Source organism: Cynocephalus volans, chromosome 5 (genome assembly GCF_027409185.1).
Source record: "Cynocephalus volans isolate mCynVol1 chromosome 5, mCynVol1.pri, whole genome shotgun sequence".
In the NCBI taxonomy this organism is placed as follows: Eukaryota; Metazoa; Chordata; class Mammalia; order Dermoptera; family Cynocephalidae; genus Cynocephalus; species Cynocephalus volans.
In genome coordinates, this window is record NC_084464.1 from 80,891,400 (window position 1) to 80,914,453 (window position 23,054).

The following is a 23,054-nucleotide window of genomic DNA, read 5'->3' on the forward strand; positions in this document are numbered from 1 at the left end:
TTAAATCTTTTTAATTCTACTTCAGAATTATTTGCTTTTATTTGTGATTTGTAAGCTATCTTGTGTCAAAACAATAATGGTGGGTAGTACTCGATATGTCTCAGAAGCATTTTTAGTTCCTCCACACTTTCTCATCTTTACTTTTCACCTTCTTTTCTTTTTCTCTCATCCTTTTTTCTTTAGAGCTCACTCACAACATACATAGACATACACTGCTACATTCAAATCAGTTGTTGCCCTTAGGTTTGGAGGAATTTTGATCCCTGATATATGTACGTTTATATGTAACATAGGCATACATGTTTGAAAAATTGAAGTAAAGAATACATATTATTTAACCTTGATGTTCGAAATATGTATACAATTCTAGAATAACTACTTATAATTAGATAACTCTGAAGCCACCTGAACCAAAGGCCGCTATATGACTGTCATACATAATATGTTGTTAGATACAAATATAACTTAAAAACTCTACCACAGCAGCTGAATTCTTCAGAGAAGAACTGTTAACATAGTGGGTTGGGGAAAAGAGCAGAAGGAAAGGGACTTGTTCTCCTTCTTTTGCATAGGTGACTCCAGGAGGTAATGCCAGAGGAAGAAAAGAGCATTCGCAGAAGCCATAAGGCAGCTGGGATAGACTCAAATTTCATTGGAAGGCTCTTTCCTCTAAAGGCTCCCTGTTTAATTTGCTCTGTGGAAGGCTGGAGCTAACTGAAGTGTGTTTCCTAAGCCTCTGCCCCCACATCCCATGGGTTGCCTAGCCATGGAACTTAAATAACCCTCCCCTACTAGAAGAATAAATCACTTTGGGTTTTTGCTAACATAATCTAATTTAATATGGATAGTGGAAATAGTAGAGAAATAAGATACAGGAAAACCATTGTTACATAAGTTGGGAGAGTATTACTGTCTAGAAGCTATAGATAAAAAGAGACTTCTTTTGCTTGTTTTTAATTATTAAATATTCTGCATACTTCTTAGATTCATATTTTTAATCCTCCTTAATTGAAAAACATTCTTGCCCTGTGCTTGCTCTTTTTATTGAAAATTTTCCCAATTGACTGTGTGAATTGATAATTTAATTTCTTTACCAGGTGTCCTTTGAATCTAAAATACAACTTAGAAATAAACATGAATTCCAGTTTTTTGATGAAGAAGAAGAAACTGGAGAGAACCACACCATCTTCATTGGCCCTGTAGAAAAGTGAGAGAATTCTTCACATTTGCAAAGCTCTTAAATTTCTTCTAAGTTTTATTACATTTCAGTTATACATTTCTATGTAGAGAGAGAGATGTTTTTTTTATTTTGTTACAGATTGATAGTATATCCACCTCCTCCAGCTAAAGGAGGCATCTCTGTTACTAACGAGGACCTGCACTGTCTAAATGAAGGAGAATTTTTAAACGATGTTATTATAGACTTTTATTTAAAGTAAGTTATTTTCTATTGACCTTTTAGCAAATCTTTTACATTCTATCACATTGTGTATTTTTGTTTTCTAGAACCAAACTGTTTGGGTTTTGAATTCCATCACTACCTATTACTGTATTATATTTGGGAAGTCACTTAATCTATCTCTACTTGTGTTTCCACACATTAAAAATGAGAATAATAATATCTAGAAGGGTCGTACTAACTAAATAAGATAATACACTTCAAGCACTAGGAAAAGTGCCTGACACATACAAAGGGTTCAGAAATAGTAGCTTATTATGTTGTTATTTTTATGGTGTTTTAAGCCTTTAGAAAATTGTTACTACCCTAGGCTAGGTAATAATTTGTTGAGCAAGTTCAAAAGTATGAGTTCACTCATTTCCTTTAAGAAATGTTCACCAAGTGCCAGCTGTGTGCCAAGTCTGTGTTAGAAGTTAATGGTCTTGTAGAGAACACAAATATGGGATTAAAGCAATGGTAGAAGTTTATGGCCTTGTAGGGCACAGAAATATGTATTAAAAGCAATTGGGGGGGTATATTGTTATAAAGAATGAAGTTTTCATTAGAGAAGTGATATAATAATTGAATTTCCTTAAGACCATTTTGACTGCCATGTGCATTGTGGAAGTCTAGATGAAAGGTGATTTACAAGTATTAAGGTGGTTTAAGAAGCCTACTTAAGGCATTTTATTTGGAACGAAGAGGAAATGATGAGGTGTTTTACAGGGTAGAGTTGTTTAGGGTATAGGATTAGAAGGACTCCAGGACTGATTAAATTGATATTAAGAAAAGAAATGGATGCCAGATAACTCCTGGTTTTCTTGCTCTTAAGACCTGCTAAATGATGTTGGCACTGAGTGTAGAGCCTCTGGACCTGTGCCTCAGTCCCTAGGAGTAACAAGTTACTTATCTCCTTGAGTGGAGATGGTTTCAGTGGAGACCTGTTGGGGCGCTTCCTGCACCCACCCATCAGTAACAAGAAGTTCCTACTCCTCCAGTTTCAGTGGAGGCCTAGTAGAGATCCTATACTTCTACCCTCACCTGGCGATAATAATGGGGCATCCAACTTCACCCGCTGGAGCTTGGTGCTACAGGAAGCCTGATAAAACACAAGAATTAAAGAAGACACAGAGTCATCATATAACATAACACTCAAAATGTTCAGATTTCAGTTGAAAAATCACATGTCTCACCAAGAATCAGAAAGATCTCAAACTGAATGAGAAAAGAAAATAAGTAGATGTCAACGAGAAGGCACAAGTAAATGTCAGAATTATCTGAGAAATATTTTAAAGCATTCATCATAAAAATGCTTTAATAAACAGTGACCACTTGTAAAACACATGAAAACATGAAAAGATACAAAGAAGAAACAAATGGAAATTTTAGAATGAAAAATACAAAAACCGAAATAAAAATTTCAGTAGATGGGCTGGATAGCAGAATGGAGAAGACAGAGGAAAGAATCAGTTAACTGTCTTCAAGAATGTCTTGTCTACAAGAACCTCACTTCAAAACTGTCTTCAAAGATGATATATATAGATTTAAAGGAAATGGATGAAAAAATATAGAACATAAAAATTTGAGTCAAAAGAAGGCAGGAATGACTGTACTAACATTTGATAAATAAACTTCTCAGCAAAGAAAATTACCAGGGATAGAGAATAGCCCTATGTAATGAGAAAGGAGTAATCCACCAAGAAAACCTAGCAGTCCTAAATGTATATGTGTCATACAACAGAGCCATAACATATATGAAGCAAAAGCTGATACACCTGAAAAGAGAAACAGACACATCCATAGATATAATTGGAGACTTTAGTAACCGCCTCTCAACAATCGGAACTGGAAAGAAAATCAACAAGGATATAGAAGAATTCAGCGGTACTATCAACCAACAGGATCTACTCAACATCAAGATAATATATTCCTATTTAGATTAACTTTTCAAGGGCACTGTTTTGTTGTTGTTGAAGATTAAATGGTAATGGAGTATGTTTCAGTGAGATAAAATGTGTCATACACTCTCTGACAAGGGAAACTAGCCTAGATTTTAAATGCCTTACTTTGCAAGACTACTTTGAGACCTAACGCACATTCAGGGATAAATTCAAATTTCTTCATAGCTAAGTCAAAAGCTGTTATTTCATACAAATGGATAAAACCTTATGAAAAGATGCTCAACATGAGTAATTATCAGAGAAATGCAAATCAAAATCATAATGCAATATTACCTCATACCCATTGGGATGGCTACTATATTAAAAACAAAAAAACAACAGAAAATAACAGGTATAGTTGAGGATATGAAGATATTGGAACCCTTGTGCACTGTTGGTAGGATTGTAAAACAGAGCAGCCACTATGGAAAACAATGTGGAGGCTCTCCTCAAAAAATTAAAAATAGAACTACTACATGATCTAGTAATCCCACTTCTGGGTAAAAATCCATAAGAATTAAAAGCAGGAACTCAAAAAGATATTCCTACATCTATGTTCTTAGCAGCATTATTGACAATAGCCAAAATGTGGAAGCAACTCAAGTGTCATTGATGGATGAATGGATGAACAAAATGTGGTATATAAATACAATAGGTAGTATTTATCCTTCAGAAGGGAAGGAAATCTTGTCACATACTACAACATGGATGAACCTTGAAGTCATTGTCCTAAGTGAAATAAGTCAGTCACAAGAAGACAATACTGTATGATTCCACTTATATGAAGTATCTGAAGTAGTAAATTAATAGAAACAGAAAGTAGAATTGGTGATTGCCAGGAGCTGGAGGGAGGAGGAGTAAGGGAGAGTTGTTCAATGGATGTAGAGTTTCAGTTTTGAAAGATGAAAACTTTCTGGAGATGTATTTCGTAATAGTGTAAATATACTTTACACTACTGAACTATACACTCAGAACTAGTTAAAATGGTAAATTTTGTATGTTTTTACCTTAGTTCTTAAAAAGTTTATCCCTCAGTTCTAATATATGCTATGTTAACAAACCAAGCTACTTTGAAAAGCCTGAAGAACAACATTGCTGTTCTTCAATAGGTGTCAATTAGGCCAAGTTGATTGATAATGCTGTTCGTGTCATCTTTATTCTTATTGATCTACCTACTCATTCTACTAATTATTGAGAAATGGCTGTTGAAATCTCCAACTATAATTATGAATTTGTCTATTTCTCCCTTCAAATCTTTATCGGCTTTGGCCGCATGTATTTTGAAGCTATTGTCAGGCACATGTACATTTATGTCTTCTTGTATAGTTGACCCCTCTGTCGTTATGTAAATGCCCCCTTTATTCTTGATAATCTTCCTTGTCTTTAAGTCTACTTTGTTCAAAATGAATATAGCTACTCCAGCTTTCCTTTGATTTGCATTTGCATGATAAAGTGTTTCATCACCCCTTTACTTTTAACCTGCTTGAGTCTTTATATTTAAATTTTTTTTCATTGTACTTGTTTATGGGGAACAATTTGTTGTTTCATATATGTTGTATAATATTCTAATCAGAATAATTAGCATACCTATCCCCCAAACATTTATTATTTCTTTGTTATAACTCTTTTCTGGCTCTGTTGAAATATACAATGCAATATTATTAGTTATTGTCACACTAGAGCACAAGAACTTATTCTTAGTATCTAACTGTAACTTTGTAACACTGTAGTGGTCTACCAATATTTCTCCAGCCCTACCCCCACTGCCCTTCCCTGCTTATGTTAACCACTATTCTACTATTTCTTTTTTTCTCTCTATTTTTCATAAGGGACCCATAATAATAGTATATATTTATGGAGTACAGTATGACATTTGGGTACATTCACACTGTGTGCAATGATCATATCAGGATACTTAATATATCCACCACCTTAAACATTTGAGACTTCTTTCTGTTAGGAACATTCAGCATCATCTCAACTAGCTATTCAAAGATACACAGTACTTTGTTGTAAACTGTAGTCTTCACATGTTAACTATAGAACACTAAATCTCATTCTTCTCTCTCTCTACTATTTTCTTTCTACTGACTACCTTCTCCCCATCCCCCCTTCCCCTTCCCTCTCCCCCCAGCAGTCTCCAGTAACTGTTGATCTACTCTCTACTTCTGTGAGATCAACTTTCTTGGCTTCCACATATGTTATTTCTCTCTCTGTTCCTGACTTATTTTACTTAACATAATTTTCTCCAAGCTCATCTGTACTGCTGCTAGTGACAGAATTTCATTCTTTTTTTATGGTTGAGTAGTATTCCATTGTATATATATATATATATATATATATACCACATTTTCTTTATCTAATCATTCACTGAAGGACATTTAGGTTGGTTCCAACTCTTGGCTGTCTTGAATAGAATCGCAGTAAACATGTGAGTCCTGCTATCCCTTGACTTGTTGATTTCCATTCCTTTGGATATAAACCCAGTTGTGGGATTACTGGATCATATGATAGTTCTATTTGTAGTTGTTTGAGGAACCTCCATACTGTTTTCCATAATGGCTGTACCAATTTACATTTCCACCAACAGTATATGAGTTCCCCTTTCTTCACATCCTCATCAGCATTTGTGATTTTGTGTCTTTTTGATAATAGCTGTTCTAAGTGGGATGAGGTGATATCTCATTGTGGTTTTGATTTGCATTTCTCTGACAATTAGTGTTGTTGAGCATTTTTCATATACCTATTGGCCATTTTTATGTCTTCTTTTGAAAGATATCTATTCAGTCCTTTTTCCCATTTTTAAATCAGATTTTTTTTTTTTTTCCACTTTTGAGTTATTTGAGTTCTCTGTATATTCTGGATATTAATCACTGGTCAGGTGCATAGTTTGCAAATATTTCTTTCCATTCTGCAGATTGTCTTTTTGCCCTGTTGATTGTTTCCTTTGCTGTGCAGAAACTTTTTAGTTTGACGTAATCCCATTTGTTAATTTTTGCTTTTGTTCCCTGTGCTTCTGAAGTATTATTCATAAAATCTTTGCCCAGATCTATGTCCGGAAGTGTTTCCCCTATGTTTCCATTTAGAAGTTTTATAGTTTTGGGTCTTCCATTTAAGTCTTTAATCTCTTTTGAGTTGTTTTTGTATATGGTGAGAAATGGGGCCTAGTTTCATTCTTCTGCATATGGATCTCCAATCTTCCCAGCACCATTTATTAAGAGGCTGTCCTTTTCCCGGTGTGTTCTTGGCTGCTTTGTCAAAAATGAGTTGGCTGTAGGTATGTGAATTTATTTTTGTATTCTCCATTCTGTTCCATTGGTCTTTGTTTCTGTTTTTGTGCCAGTACCATGCTGTTTTGATTACTATAGCTTTGTAGTGTATTTTGAAGTCAGAGAGAGTGATACCACTCCTTGCTTTGGTCTTTTTGCTCAGGATTGCGTTGGTTATTCATGGTATCTTGTTGTTCAGCATGAATTTTGAATTGTGTTTTTTTGTATATGTGAAATATGTCATTGGTAGTTTGATGGAGATTGTATTGAATCTGTAGATAGCTTTGGGTAGTATGGTCATTTTGACGATATTGATTCTTTCAATCCAGAAGCATGGAATGTCTTTCCATTTTTTTGTCTCTCCTTTAATTTCTTTATACTTTTCATTGCAGAGATTTTTCACCTCCTTGGTTAAATTTATTCCTAGATGTTGTTGTTGTTGTTGCTATTGTAAATGGAATAGATTTCTTGATTTCTTTATCTACAAGTTCATTGTTGGTGTATAGAAATGCTGCTGATTTATGTATGTTGATTTTGTATCCTGCAACTTTACTGAATTTATCAGGTCTAGGAGTTTTTTGATAGAGTCTTTAGGTCTCTCTCTATATAAAATCATATTATCTACAAACAGAGACAACGTGACTTCCTCTTTTGCAATTTGGATGCCCTTTATTTCTTTCTATTGCCTAATTGCTCTGGCTGGGACTTCCAGGACTATGTTGAATAAAATTGGTGAGAGTAGGCAGCCTTGTCTTGTTGCAGTTCTTATGGGGAAGCTTTTGGCTTTTTGCCGTTCAGTATGATGTTAGCACGGTATGATGTTAGCTTTTGGCTTGTCATATATAGCCTTTACTGTATTAAGATACTTTGTATACCTAATTTGTTGAGAGTATCATGAAGGGATGTTGAATTTTATTAAATGTTTTTTCTGCATCTATCGAGATGATCAGTATGGTTTTTTTCTTTCATTCTGTTGATGTTATGTATTACGTTTATTGATTTGTGTGTATTGAACCATCCTTGTACCCCTGGGATAAATGCCACTTGATCATGGTGTATAATCTTTTTGATGTGCTGTTGGATTTTGTTTGCTAGTATTGTACTGAAGATTTCTGCATCTATGTTCATTAGAGATATCGGCATGTAGCTTTCTTTTTTTTGTTGTGTCCTTTCCTGTTTTTGGTATCAGGGTAATGCTGGCCTCTTAGTATGAGTTTGGAAGAATTCCATCCACTTCCATTTTTTGAAATAGTTAAAGAAGTATTGGTATTAGTTCTTCTTTTGTGTTTTGTAGAATTCAGCAGTAAAATCATCTGGTCCTGGGCTTTTCTTTGTTGGGAGACTTTTTATTTCTGATTCAATATTGTTAATTGTTATCGATCTGTTTAGGTTTTTCTTGGTTCAGTCTTGGTAGGTCATATGTGTCCAGGAATTTGTCCATTTCCACTAGGTTTTCATATTTATTGGCATATAGTTCATAGTGGTCTCCGAAGATCCTGTATTTCGGTGGTATCAGTTGTAATGTCTCCTTTGCATTTCTGATTTTATTTATGTGGCTCATTTCTCTTTTTTTTTTCTTAGTTATTCTGGCTAAATGGTTTGTTTATCTTTTCAAAGAACCAACTTTTCACTTGAGTAATCCTTTGTATTATATTTTTAGTCTCAATTTCATTTATTTCTGCTCTGATTTTTATTATTTCTTTTCTTCTACTTATTTTGGGTTTAGTTCTTGCTTTTCTAGTTCCTTGAGGAAAATTGTTAAGCTATTTACTTGAAATTTTTCTATTCTTTTGATGTAGGCATTTAGTGCTGTAAACTTACCTCTTATTACTGCCTTTGCTGTATCACATCGGTTTTGGTATGTTGTGTCTTCATTAGTTTCAAGAATTTTATTTTATTTCCTTTTTAATCTTTTCTTTGACCCATTGGTCATTCAAGAGCATGTTGTTTAATTTCCACGTATTTGTGTAGTTTCAGAAGTTCCCTTTGTTATTGATTTCTAGTTTTATTCCATCATGGTCAGAAGAAATACTTGATATGTTTCGGGGTTTTTTGTTGTTTTTTTAACTTGTTGAGACTTATTTTATCGCCTAACATATGATGAATCCTGGCAATATTCCATGTATTAATGCAAAGAATGTGTATTCTGCAGCTGTTGGATGAAATGCTCTGTATATGTCTGTTAGATCCATCTGTTCTGTGGTTAATTTAAGTCTTTTGTTTCCTTGTTGATTTTCTGTCCCAATGATCTGTTGAATGCTCTGGCATTGGGTTCATATGTATTTATAATTGTTATACCCTCTTGCTGTATTGATCCCTTTATCATTATATACTGCCCTTTGTCTCTTAGTATAGATTTTGATTTAAAGTCTATTTTATCTGATATAAGTATTGCTACTCCTTCTTGCTTTTGTTTTCCATTTGCTTGGAATATTTTTTTCCATCCTTTCACTTTTAGTGTATATGCATCTTTTTAGGTAAGGTGTGTTTCTTGTAGGCAACACATAAATGGGTCACTTTTTAAAATCCGTTCAGACAGTCTGTGTCTTAATTGTCATTTAATCCACTTATATTTTTGGTTATTATTGATATGTGAGATCTTACTCCTGTCATTCTATTAGCTGTTTTCAGATTGTTTTGTGTATCCTTTGTTCCTTTCTTCCTCTCATTGTTTATCCTTGTGGTTTGGTACTCTTCTGTACTGATAAGGTTTGGTTCCTTTCTCTTTCTAATTTGTGTATCTACTCTACCAGTAAGTTTTATATTTTCTAGTATTTTCATGATGCTTGTTATTGTTCTTTCTTTTCTCGATGTGGGATTCCCCTAAGCATTTCTTGTAAGGCTGGTCTGGTGGTAATGAATTCCCTTAATTTTTGCTTGTCCGAGACTTTATTTATCCTTGGCTGCTGAAGGCTAGCTTTGCTGGGGATAGTATTCTTGGCTGGCAGGTTTTTTTCTTCCAGTACTTTGAATATGTCATCCTATTCTCTCCTGGCTTATAAGGTTTCTTCTGAGAAATCTGCTGTTAGTCTAATGGAGATTCCCTTACATGTGACTTGATGTTTTTCTTTTGCTGTTTTTAGAATTCTCTCTTTCTGTTTAACCTTGGATAGTTTGACTGTGGTGTGTCTTGGACATGACCTATTTGGGTTGAATCTATTTGAGGACCTTCGAGCTTCCTGGATTTGGATGTGCATATCTATCCCAAGATGAAGGAAGTTTTCAGCTCTTATTTCATTAAATAGGTTTTCAATATGTTTTTTGTTTTTTTCTTCTGGATTGCCTGTAATTTTAATATTTGTTCACTTAATAGAATCCCATAGATCTTCTAAGCTTTGTTCATTCTTTTTTCTTTTTCTTTTGGTCTCCCTGTGTTATTTCAAAACTGCCTTCTTCAAGAGCAGAAATTCTTTCTTCTGCTTGATCTATTCTGTTGTTTAGACTCTCATGTATTTTTTTATTTCATTCAATGAATTCTTAAATTCCAAGGTTTCTGTTTGATTTTTTTGAATGATATTTACCTCTGGTGAATTTCTCATTCAGATTGTGAATTGTTTTTCTGATTTCTTTGAGCCATTTGTAGTCTTTTGTGTTTCAGTGAGTATCTTTGAGATCATTAATTTGAATTCTTTTTTCAGCAAATTGGCAATTTCTGATTCTTTGGGATCAGTTCCTGGAGCATTATTTTGTTTTTCTGCTATCACCTTACCTCACTTTTTTTCTTTCTTGTTTCCTTGTGTTGATATTTGTTCATCTGGTGGAACCATCACCACTTTGAGTTTTGTACAGTGGTTTTTCATGGGGAAAGATTTTTACCTGCAAATATAGAGAACAATGGCATTGTTCAGGATGGATGCAGTAGTGTAGATTCTGTGTAGTTTCTTCAGCAGTAACTCACTTTGCTATGTCTGTGAGTGACTCAGCAATCTATGCTTGGAGGTTTGTGGTGGTGGTGGCACAGCATTACCAGGGGAGGGATCACTCACTGGGTTGGTTCACAGGCGAGGGAAAATTCAACTGATGTAAGATCACTTTAAAGAGTTATTGTTAGAATCACACTACTGTACTAGTTCTTTCTTTTCTGTTTTCATAAAAAAGTAATGTATGGCTGGGTCTTCGTGGTTTATTAATTAAACTGCTTAAAAAGAAATAATACATAAAGATAATGGCTTTATTGAGGTATATACATATTTCATCCAGTTTACCCATTTAAAGTGTACATTTCAGTGGTTTTTAGTATATTCAGAAGTTGTGTAACAATCACCACAGTAGAACATTTTTATTACCCCAAAAAGGAATCCAGTACCCACCAGCAGTCATTCCCCATTTCCCTCCAACCCCGACCCCAGCCCTAAGCAATCACCAGTCTCCTCTCTGTCTCTATGGGTTTGCATATTCTGGACATTTTATATAAATGGAATCATACAATATGTGGTCTTCTCTGACTAGTTTCTTTCATTTAACATAATGTTTTCAAGGGTTTTCTATGTTATCATATGTATCAGCACATTTATTTTTATTGCTGAATAATATTCCATTACATGGATATGCCACATTGTATTTTTCCATTCACCAGCTGATGAGCATTTCTGTCATTTATGCTGTTTGGCTTTTATGAATAATGATGCTGTGAATGTTCATGTACAGATTTTTGTGTGGACATATGCTGACTTTACTCTTGATTAGAAAGTGCCCTTGTATTAAAGCATTGTATTTTTCAAGTCATAATTTTACTCTCAAATATCACTTTTTATTACCAGAAGATAATCATTGTCTAGAATATGAAATAAACTTTGCTAGTAACTTCTTTCAGTTCTGAGTAATAGAAATTGATGGTGGCTGAATAGATATTTGGTCATTGCTTAACTATCTGTTTTATTAGTATAAAGTGAACTGTTACATTCATTATTTGGAATTATTTTTGTATGAAATAGATATTTGGTGCTTGAAAAATTGAAGAAAGGAGAAGCTGACCGAATTCATATATTCAGTTCTTTTTTCTACAAACGCCTTAATCAGAGAGAGAGGAGAAATCATGAAACAACTAATCTGTCGTAAGTCAAACTCTGCGAATGTGTAATAGATATAGTAAGTCACTCAAGTTTAACCTAGTAAAAAATCACTTGTTTGAAGGAAAACACAATCTCTGCATTCACGTGCTTATTTTTTAAGTTCTGTGGCCAGGAAGGGGACATGCCAAATCAGTCAAACTCATTTTCATTCTTCACATGTTTGTGTTCAACTGCATTAAACTAACCTCACACTAGTTGGGGGGTATAATTTTGTTTAAAATAATCATTTCCTTGCATTAGGGTAACATCATTTAATTCTGTTATCAGTTTGCAAAATTAATATAATTCATAATATTCCCATATCTCCAGAATACCTGGAATTTATAAATGTTCTGAGTCTAATACCTAGAACAGTGTTTCTCAAATATGGCTGTTGGTTTTTTTAAAAAATTCTTAATACTCTGTTTTACCCTAGATATTTCATTCATAATATATGAGAGAAACCTGTGAATCTGTACTTTTAATAAGCTCAGACAAGTTAAAGAAATACTATTCTACATATTAGGCCTGAGTTGTTTTGTTTATAATTCCTTTCCGTATAGTCATGTCATCCACCTCTGATACTTGCTGGTAATTGGTCAAAAGATACACGTAAGAGTTGCTACATTTTTTTCATAACTACTGTTAAATGTCTTGAATTAATGGCTGCTGTGCATATTATAAATAATATTTTTTACTATTTCAGCAGTTCCTAATTTTGTATCTTTGAGTTGATGATAAGTCATTGATTTTGACCATCGCATATAATCTGTCCTGCCTCATGTACCATTGAATTATGTTCACTTTTTTTGCTCTCTTCTCCCCAGTTGCCATAAGTCATGCTCTTGATACACCTCTCAATATAGTTCTGCAGTAATAAAAATAATAGAGAAGTCCAGACAAGACAAGCACTGGAACACCTAGGATGTCATAGCAGGAATTAATTTCTTTGTCCTCCAAATTCAATTATAGGCTGTTCCTTCCTAGTTCCATCTAAGATGCTCTGTTTTCTCTTCTCATCTTGTTAAACCATCTTATCTTACACATTTGTTTGAGCTGTTACATCTGAATCTTCATAATTTATAAATCACTGCATATAAACTGAAGCACTAGAGACATTTCAGAAACTTATAGTTTATCTCTTTCTTACAGAATACAGCAAAAGCGACATGGGAGAGTAAAAACATGGACCCGGCATGTAGATATTTTTGAGAAGGATTTTATTTTTGTACCCCTTAATGAAGCGTGAGTAAGAATTTACTTTATGTAAATGTGATGGCAGGTTTGTTTGTTTTTTTTAAGTGATCATGAAGTGAAGAATTTATCCATTTTAAAACTTCTTTCTGAAATTTGTTGTATATATTTATATTTTGTACTGCCTGGTTTATGAAAATTCATGCAGTGTCCCAGTGAATCATGTAAGACAGTGAATTTTACAAACACTAAGTAAGATACCTTTCCAATTTCATTTGATTGGTCATTGTGGAATAAAGCTGTTTTAAAAAAACAAAAACCACTGATGCTTGTGGTCTATTAAATATTCCATAGAAAAGGTTACTTTGTACAGAAAGATGACTAGGTCACATAGAAGAATTTGAGTCTTTAGTTTAAAACACACTTTTGCTCTTTATCAAAAAGGAGAAAAGATGGTTGGATTTATTCCATTTGCTGAAATTGAAAACCATCCTAACTTACTTGAAGCAATTTTCTAAGTAAATGGAGGTGCTTAAATATTATGTATTGTTCTTCCCCAGTGAGTACAGAGGCATTGATATGTGGGATAGTATTTTTATACAATTAAGACTTGAGAGTTTCTAAAATTTCTTTGTTGTTTTCCTATTCCCTCCAGCCAGAGACCACCAGGAATACAGTCATTGGTTTATTACTATAGTTGGACAACTTGGCTTATTACTTGCATCAAGGGGGAATATACACCATTGGCAACGCTGGGGCCTTTCAGTAAAAGGATGTTTGAAAGACCCTAAAACAGAATTTGGGCTTTGGTTTGGTGATTTAGGGGAGGATGTAAGGTGTAGTGGTGGTTTGCTTAGATAAAGAAGTATCATTCACTCATGTAGCAATGTTTAGTATTTTGGGTGTTAGACCTATTTTTCTTTTTTCTTTTTTTTTTTTCTCTGTTGCATTTTTTTTCTCTGCTAAGACAAATTATGAAATGGCTTTACATTTTTTACATTTTATCATGCTCGCAGAGTAACCTTGTCCAGTGTTGGTATTCTAGGAGGATTTTTTTTATGTCTAATATGCCTAGCTATGCCAGGCTAGCTTCTGAATGTGCTCTTTTTCTTTCTCACTACAAATAGGAAATTCACTTAACAGTACAGCCAAACTCTGTTAGTTTAAAATCATTTTTTAATCATGAGTCCTGTGCTCTCTAACCTAATCAAAGATAGGCAGGCTAGGTCAAAACAATAGTTATAGCTATAAAACACAACTTCTTCAAAGCTATATATATTTTAAATTATAGTATCATAATAAAAATTTTTTGAAGATTTTAATGATATTCAAATAATGTATATCATAGTGTAGTCTCTGACTACAATAGTTAACTCATAAATCAATAACAAAATAACTGAAAAAAAAAAAACAGCAAAACATGCAATTAGGAAATTTAGCAAAAGTACCTACAAGTCTCATATGTGAAAAATTAAATTATAATGGAAATTTTAAATGCTAATATTTAGTGATAACAGAAATACTTGATCCAAATGTGTTGTATACAGCTAAAGTTGTCTACTTAAAAGCAACTTTATAGCATTAAATTTTTAAGTAAGAAAAGCAAAGCAAAAAAAAGAGCTAAGTGTTGATATAAAAGTCAGCAAAATAAAAACAAAATAAAATGAAATTGTCAGTAGTGAAATAATAAAGAAGAGTGAATGTTAATGAAATACAAAACAAAAGATACTTTAGAAAGATCCACAAAGATTTCTTTTGAAAATGAGTCAAATTAATCAAGCCCTGGCAAAATTCATCAAGACTAAAAAAAGAGAAAAGATATGAATAAATAATAGTAGGAGTGAAAGATGGAACAAGACAGTAGATGCACAAAAGAGTAAAAAGATAAGAAAAATTAAGAGCAACATCATAATAAAATTTAAAGTTAAGTTTAAAACTTATTAATTTTAGTCTTTTTTCCTCCTAAAAATAAGGTTTCTTGACACTAATTTATCAAATATACAGTAACATGGGAGCTGCCTATGGGCTGAAAAGGAAGAAAACCATTTGTCAGAAATGAATTATAAAATTTTAAAATAGAAATATATTTTGAGGTACACACAATTAGGGATAGAGGTACCTCCTCCCTCTTGGTCACTATATATCTGTGGATGGAAGCTATTACCAATGCATCCAGTTTTCTTGGTGAGACATAAAAAGAACAAAAATGTAGGGCCAGTAAAGGATTCTGTGAGAGGGAATTTTTTACATGAAAAAATAGCTTCCAAATCAAGAAAGCTGGTTTTGTTTTTGTTTTTGTTTTTTTGAAAAGGAAAAGCCACAAAAATTTACGTTCACTGATTAGATAGGCTGCCATATATTTGTCATTATTTTATTTTTAATATTTCTGGTGGTGGTAATTTTCTTTAAACTTAAGTTTATAAGCTATTTGTTAAAAATTGTAACAGTAATTGCCAAGGAGCACAAATTAGATACTTGAATCTAATCTGTCTCAAGATAAGTGAGAGGGTACTGGCTGGTTTGCTCAGTTGGTTAGAGCACAGCCTTATAACACTGAGGTCATGGGTTCAGATCCCCATAACGGCCAGCCTCCAAAAAAAAAGTGAAATTGCCTGTTTTAGCCTCTTCTCCTACTAGTGATTTAAAGTTAATGTATCTGCTATTATGAGGAATCATAAAAGCAAAACCCTGGCTCTTAGACATTGGAAATGACCATCTGATTTAGCGTTCTCCTTTCAGGAAGACCCAAAAAAAAAAGAATTTTTCCTAGTTTTTAGGTGAGGCATCAGAAAATTTGTAGCTTATGCATATTGCCATAGCTAAGAAATGTTAAAAACTGTGATAGACTTACAGCTGTAGGTTGAGAATCTCTGCATTATCCTGTATTTCATCAATTTTTAAAATATATTTTTTTCACATTTTAATATTTCTAAAATTGAGATGTGACTTACAGTCAGCTGTGTCTTAGAGTTGATGAAATGAGGAGGTTGGTGTTCTCTTTCTACTACTCTAGTCTGACCTAAGTCCCTAGGATACTGAGTATTAATAATTAAGAACAGGAGAGAAGCATTCATCCATCTGGCCTTTATAGTACTGAGGATGGATGCCAGCATTTATGACCTTTGTACTGGATGCTATCCAATGAAGAGATAGATAGTGCTGTTTCTTAGTACTACCTTGGGATAATAACATTTTGCAGAAATGAGAATGTGGAATAATAATTTTTATCCATGTCAAGATGTTATTTTTTTCACTTGGCAAATATTTATTGAACACCCCAACATATGGCTAATAAATAAGCTTTCTGACATCTATAGGCTATTCATTGTATCCGAGCACATAGAACTGTGCCTAGCAAAATAGTAGACCCTTAAAAAATGTATTAGTTTAGTGAATATTAGCTGAGACTATATAGCTTCTTACTTGATAGCTGAAACTCTTTACTCGTACTTGAAATTTTGTAATAATGACTAGATTAGATGTATTTCCTTTTAATATATTTAATGTATTTTAGTGTAGTGTGAAACGAGATTATATATACATGTTTTCAATATTAAGCCCTCCCTACCTTCTTAATAATAAGAGCACAGACACAGAAAAAGTAAAAAAAAGAAACAAAAATATATACACAATACTGAGAAAATGTTGAAAATTACAACCTAATCAGACTTCTGAAGACAATTTTATCTTGAGGCTAGGTAGTTTTACATAATGAGGGCAAAGGGAAGGCAAATGGGAACAACAAATTGCCAAGTGACTAATTGCCTGAAATAGCAATGAATCAAAAACAAGAAAATGTCCAAAGGATTATTTGCAAAAGTAAATGCAGGCTACATAATTCTAACAAAAATTACATTATTTTTGGCAGTCCAAGTGCAGTGATGTTTACAACTAATTGATCACAGCCATTTACAGATTTCTTTGTTCTCTTCCTTTTCCAGTTCCACTGCTTTGCTTGACTAGCCTTTAAAAAATTGTTGTTATTTTTGAATAGACATAATTCAATTTTGTATTCTGTAGAATTGTATTGAAATCAGTGATCATATAAAGAAGTGGATTAATTGTAGAATTGAAAAACTTGAGCATTTTTAGTAAACGTGTTCATAAAAGCTTTAGAAAAGACATTTCAATTGATATTTATTGCCAACTAAACAAACTTTTCTAATAATATATTTAGTAATTTCATTTGTTTTTTTTACAGTGCACACTGGTTTTTGGCTGTTGTTTGTTTCCCTGGTTTGGAAAAACCAAAGTATGAACCTAATCCTCATTACCATGAAAATGCAGTCATACAAAAATGTTCGACTCTAGAGGACAGTTGTATTTCTTCTCCTTCAGCCAGTGAAATGGACAGTTGTTCACAAAACTCTTCTGCCAAGCCTGTAATTAAGAAGATGCTAAACAAAAAGCATTGCATAGCTGTAACTGACTCAAGTGCTGGACAAGAAGAAAGTGACCCTAGTTATCGGAGAAACATATGCACTGTGAAATGTAGTGCGAAAAAAATAAATCATTCTGCAAGTGAAAATGAAGAATCTAATAAAGGAGAATCTACATGCCAGAAAGTTGATAAAACCAAAAGTGAGAATGGCCTGCAGAATGAGTGTTCAAGTTCTATGCACCATCCAGGTGTGTATCTAAATGTTTTGAAATAATTCAGAATAAATTAGATTTTTAAAGGATTAAACAGTTTTTAAAGTTGGGTTTATTGAATTATAATTTACTTAAAATAGTATTCACTGTATGAATATTATGAATCCCTATGAATATTCAGTGTATGAATAGATCAATGAACTTTGATAAATGTATACAGTCATGTAATCACTATCACAGCCAAAATTTAGAACCTTTTCATCACTTGAAGAAATCCTCTTGTGCCCCTTTGCTGTCAGTCTCTTTTCCTTACCCCTAGAGAATACAGTTTTGAAATTATAGTACAAGGTTTACATTTTCCATTTGTAGGAACCTGGATTTATTTTTATTTCTTAGGAAATTTACTATATTCAGCATAAACAGTAGTTGCATAGTCTTAGATCTATAACAAATTTAGTTTAGTCTTTTCAGTTTACAGATTGGTAAATTGAAATCAAGTGGCCTGAGTCAGAAATTAAAACTTTCTCCTCCAAAATAGTTGTTGACATTCCATTTAAAACTTCATTCTTCATTCGTTACTCTTCTTCAGTGTTTTTAATGGGAAGAGGGGCACTGGTCCAACCTCTGCTTTTTTATTTTCCTTCAGCTCTAATTGATTTTTTTCTATGAGTCAGTTCCATAAGTCAGTTCCATAATTCTAGCACCTGTCATAGGAATTTAAAGTCTCTGTTTAAATTCTTAAATTTGATATTGTCAATTATATAATATCCTCTTTGACCCACAAGTAAAATATTCTACTTCATAAAACATGCGGTAGGGGGTGCCTTGCAAACTACACTATGAATAGGTCTAATACCTTTTCTTTGTATGAAAAAATTTGTTATGGGACATAGAAGAAATGTGAATTCAGAAAGTACCTATCAAAAATTGTAACGGCTGAACATGCTCTTGGTACTTCTGCCAGCTTGTACTATTTTAGTGAGTCAGAAAGCTGTTGATGAGCTCTTGTAATAGTATTTTAATTTGTTTGACATATTAAGTTGATAAAGCTGACATTAGCTGTAGCATGGTGATCTTTGCGCCCTTTGAGAGGTATAAGAAGCAGAAAAAGAAAATGTAGCAGATACAGCAAAAAAAGTTAATCAAAACCCAAGCAGATAGGAGGCTGGCTGGTTAGCTTAGTTGGTTAGAGCATGGTGCTGATAACACCAAGGTGTCCAGGGTTCAATCCCTGTTTTAGCTAGTCGCCCCCCCACCCAAAAAAAACCAAGCAGATAAATACTTCCTTTCCAATCTGTTTCTTTAGGCAGGAAATAGAATGAAGGTAGGCAAAGTAGGTAACCAATCATGTACTTGCCTGTAATTTTTTCAGTTTTAGTACTTTAATACTTGAGTAGAAAAAATTAATTGTATGAAATTCCAAAACAGGAAAATCTAGAGTAGATTAGTGGCTGCTTAAGGCTTTTGTGGGTAGGGGAGGGGGCAAGAGAATGTGGAGAGAGGAGAGTGATAGCTGAAAGGTATGGTGTTTCTTTTTGAGGTAATGAAAAGTTTTTAAAATTGATTTTGATGATGATTGAGCATACATGTGAATATACTAAAAACCATTGGATTGTACATTTTAAATGAATGACTCATAAGTTATGTAAATTATATTTCAATAAAACTATTTTTTTAAGTGCCTCTTTGATCAATAATCTTACACACTTTGATGTGTATTCAAATAAAAAAATGTAGCATGACTTAAAGCAATGGAGCAAAGCCTAGGACCTCGTGTACATACACTCCAGAGATTTCTAGTGGCCTCTTCTAGAAATTAATAGTCTGGTTGAGTAATAGCCAGTTAAATTTGAGTAAATAGCCTCCAAAATCCTAGTAGACCAAAGGAAAACATAATCTGTTTTATGTAGTTTACCTTCTTAATATCTATTCATCCCATTAATTCATTTTTTTATTATAGTTTGTGTATTTGTTTTTAGTATGCATGGAACCATATCAACTATATGTTCCTTAAGGGCAAGGGTTCCAGAATAAATATTTCATAAAATATTAATTAATCATTATTGTGTGTGTGATACACTGATATTGCTTGCTTTAATCCAATGCTGACAGTGTCACACTGTTTGAAAAATGGTATTCTAGAGTGGGTCTGCATTTTTCAGTAATAAGGTCCATAGCTTTCATGAGATGTTTCAAAGGGGATCACTGACCCAAAGTGTATTAAATAAGAGTGCTCTCTACATGTACCTTTACTACCTTAGAGAGCATGATTAAGCAGCCTGTCCTATATACAATGAGGGCATATTAAAAGTTAGGATGAGAAGAGCTTATAGAAATTTTTGTGATCTGACTAATATCTTAGTAATTGAGTTCTGTTTGGTCTGAGAGTATAGTTGGCAGGATTTAGTAATGTATTTTAGACAGTTTTAACATAATTTTAAATATCAAACACATACAGGCAAAAGTGTTGACTACTAGTGTCAAATAACGTGCTGTAGTAAATAAAATGGAATTGTGTCTTATCCCAGAGATTAGGTTTTTAAGGTCAACTGCAGGAAAATAATATGTAGTATCATTGCTTTTCATTTGCTATTTTTTTCAGTTGGGCACCATATGAAATAGTTGACTTGCCTAGGGTGCTTGAAGAATGTGTATGTTTAAACTCTAGAGTCATACTCAGCATCTTCAGATGGTCTCCCTATATACGTATAAGAAGCTCTCAGGAACTGACACTGAGAAAACAGCTACCTGATTGAGTTATCACCTCTCAGTTTACTCCAAGTCATTTGTTTATTGAATGAAACAATGGAGGGAATTGACTGCATTATTTAAATTATTTTTCTCCTGTTTTTGAAATACACACAGTTTAGTTTGTGTAAGGTAGATTTGACCACAGTTTCTGTAGATAGGAATGATTTGCTGTTAGAAATGACCTGATTGAATTGATTAATTCTGCATTATGTGAGCATTTAGACAAGTTTTATTCAAATAGAGATGTTTTTGCTTTAATCAAACATAAGTATACAAATTTTTGAAAAAGATAAATTGAAGATAACAAAAGGAAAACGAAAGTGCTTTATTAGTTATTTCAAATATGTTTCTGACCACAACACTAAGATTTATATATATCTTTTTAGAAATTTCATCTTGTTTGTGTTAATATTCTTAACCCTTTTTTAGTAACTTATACCAAAACTTTATCCTGTCTAAAATACCCAAAAGTTGCACTTTTTAAAATTTTAAAATGGAATGCTAGATAGTAAACAGTATTGATATTCGGTATTAACATCCCTGACTCAGTTTTCACTGTTCTCATACAATTCATACATTTCTTTGAAACATTTTATGTAATTATCTTATTCCAGCAAAATAATTGATTTATAAGGATTTAGATTCTTATAATGGACTTTTAGAAGTACTCGTTACAACTTGCTCCTTGGGTCATTTATTTTTGTACTACCAGCACCTACAATTGGCTTATGTGGTTTTATTTTATTGAAAAGTCTGTGAATATAACCAAACATGAAGGAAAAAACTCATCCATAATTATCATAACATGCTTATTTTCATTTTTGTATTTCTCCTTTTATTATTTGTCCAAAAAGTAAGCCAATTGAGTTCCTTTTAATCATGGTTTTTTTTTTTTTTTCCCTGTATGGTATCATTTTCCATATTTTCATAATTTTAATATTTCATTTTATTTTCTATAATTTGCTATGTCTATTATTGGTCTTTTAGATTATTTTCAGACTGCCGTAGCTTCTTTTACTAAAGATACATGTTTCTTATTGATACAGATGGCTTAAGCAAAATCAGACTGAACTATAGTGATGAATCAACTGAAGGCAGTAAAATGCTTGAAGATGAACTGATTGATTTCTCAGAAGATCAGGATAACCAGGTAAAACCTAATGCTTGGCAAAAGGTTCGATGTTTTATCTAATTAGAAAGGGGTTTTTTTAGAGTCCTATAAGTAATCGCCTCAACCAGTAACTCATCATGGCTTCCGCATTTGGGTCACATCTCAAAACATAAATTCAGTTTTCAAGTCAGAAGTAACCAGGATAAATGTATGAGTGCTGCTGCTGCTGTTGTTCTTGCCACTACAGTGTGAACTGAATTCTAATATTACCCACCTCAGAAAGTTTTAATATAAAATTAATTCTCCCCACTTTAACCCAATTACCACCACCCCCACCCCTTCTTCTTTCAAAGCATATATGGGCCATACTTAACCCTCTGGTTGAACTTGACATCCCAGAGGCAAATGTTTAAATTTTCAATTTCATGGTGCATGAGTACAACAAAATTATAGTATGTGGGGAGGTTGTTTTTGTTTTTTCACTGTTTCAGTGATTTTTTTTTTTTAATTCTGTCCAATTTAATGTATGTGTATCATGGAAGAGCAGATAATATTTAATTAAAATTAGCATAGGTGAATTCCAATATTACCTTACAGTCTCATTTTTCCTAAGCATTACTAACACCAAAAATAAAGTATATTTTTGAAAGTGTTTTCTTTTATAGCTTCAGTTAAAAAGGACAGAAGCCATTCTCCCCAGCTCATTTTATGAGGCCAGTATCAACCTGATACCAAAGCCAGACAGAGATTCAACAAAAAAGGAAAACCACAGGCCAATATCCTTGATGAACATAGATGCAGAAATCCTCAACAAAATATTAGCAAACAAAATACAGCACCACATCAAAAAAATTATACACCATGATCAAGTGGGGTTCATCCCAGGGATGCATGGATGTTTCAACATATGCAGGTCAATAAATGTGATACACCACATCAACAAAATCAAGGACAAAAACCATATGATTATTTCAAAAGATGCAGAAAAAGCATTTGATGAAATTCAGCATCCATTCATGATAAAGACTCTCAGCAAATTATGTATAGAAGGAAAGTATCTCAATGTACTAAAAGCCATATATGACATACCCTCTGCCAATCACATCCTGAATGGAGAAGAGGTGAAAGCTTTTCCCTCAAGAATGGGAACAAGACAAGGATGCCCATTCTCACCACTTCTATTCAACATAGGACGGGAAGTACTAGCCAGAGCAGTCAGGCAAGACAAAGAAATAAAGGACATCCAGATTGGAAAAGATGAAATCAAATTGTCCCTGTTTGCAGATGACATGATCCTATATATAGAACAGCTCAAGATCTCTACAAAAAAACTCTTACAGTTGATAAATGACTTTAGTAAAGTTGCAGGATGCAAAATCAACATGCTTAAATCAGTAGCATTTTTATACTCCAACAACAGACTAGCAGAAAAAGAAATCAAGGAAGCAAACCCATTTAGAATAGTCACACACACAAAATAAAATACCTAGGAATCAACTTAACCAAGGAAGTGAAAGATCTCTACAATGAGAACTACAAATCACTGTTGAAAGAAATTAAAGAGGACACAAAAAGATGGAAGGACATTCCTTGCTCCTGGATTGGAAGAATTAACATTGTGAAAATGTTCATACTTCCCAAAGTGATCTACAGATTCAATTCAATCCCCATTAAAATATCAATGACATTCTTCACAGGAATAGAAAA

The 23,054-nt window shown here is 33.2% G+C and overlaps 1 protein-coding gene across 4 annotated transcripts in view; it reads left to right on the forward strand.

Annotated features, from left to right (window-relative positions):
* SENP6 (SUMO specific peptidase 6) overlaps nucleotides 1–23,054 on the forward strand; it is a 106,878-nt gene that overhangs the window by 72,558 nt on the left and 11,266 nt on the right. For all 4 annotated transcript variants that reach the window (XM_063097358.1, XM_063097355.1, XM_063097356.1 and 1 more), the window contains 6 exons: nucleotides 1,098–1,207; nucleotides 1,319–1,435; nucleotides 11,582–11,701; nucleotides 12,851–12,943; nucleotides 17,094–17,521; nucleotides 21,283–21,386. In XM_063097358.1, coding sequence (XP_062953428.1) covers nucleotides 1,098–1,207; nucleotides 1,319–1,435; nucleotides 11,582–11,701; nucleotides 12,851–12,943; nucleotides 17,094–17,521; nucleotides 21,283–21,386 — 972 coding nt within the window. The remainder of the gene's footprint in view (nucleotides 1–1,097; nucleotides 1,208–1,318; nucleotides 1,436–11,581; nucleotides 11,702–12,850; nucleotides 12,944–17,093; nucleotides 17,522–21,282; nucleotides 21,387–23,054) is intronic.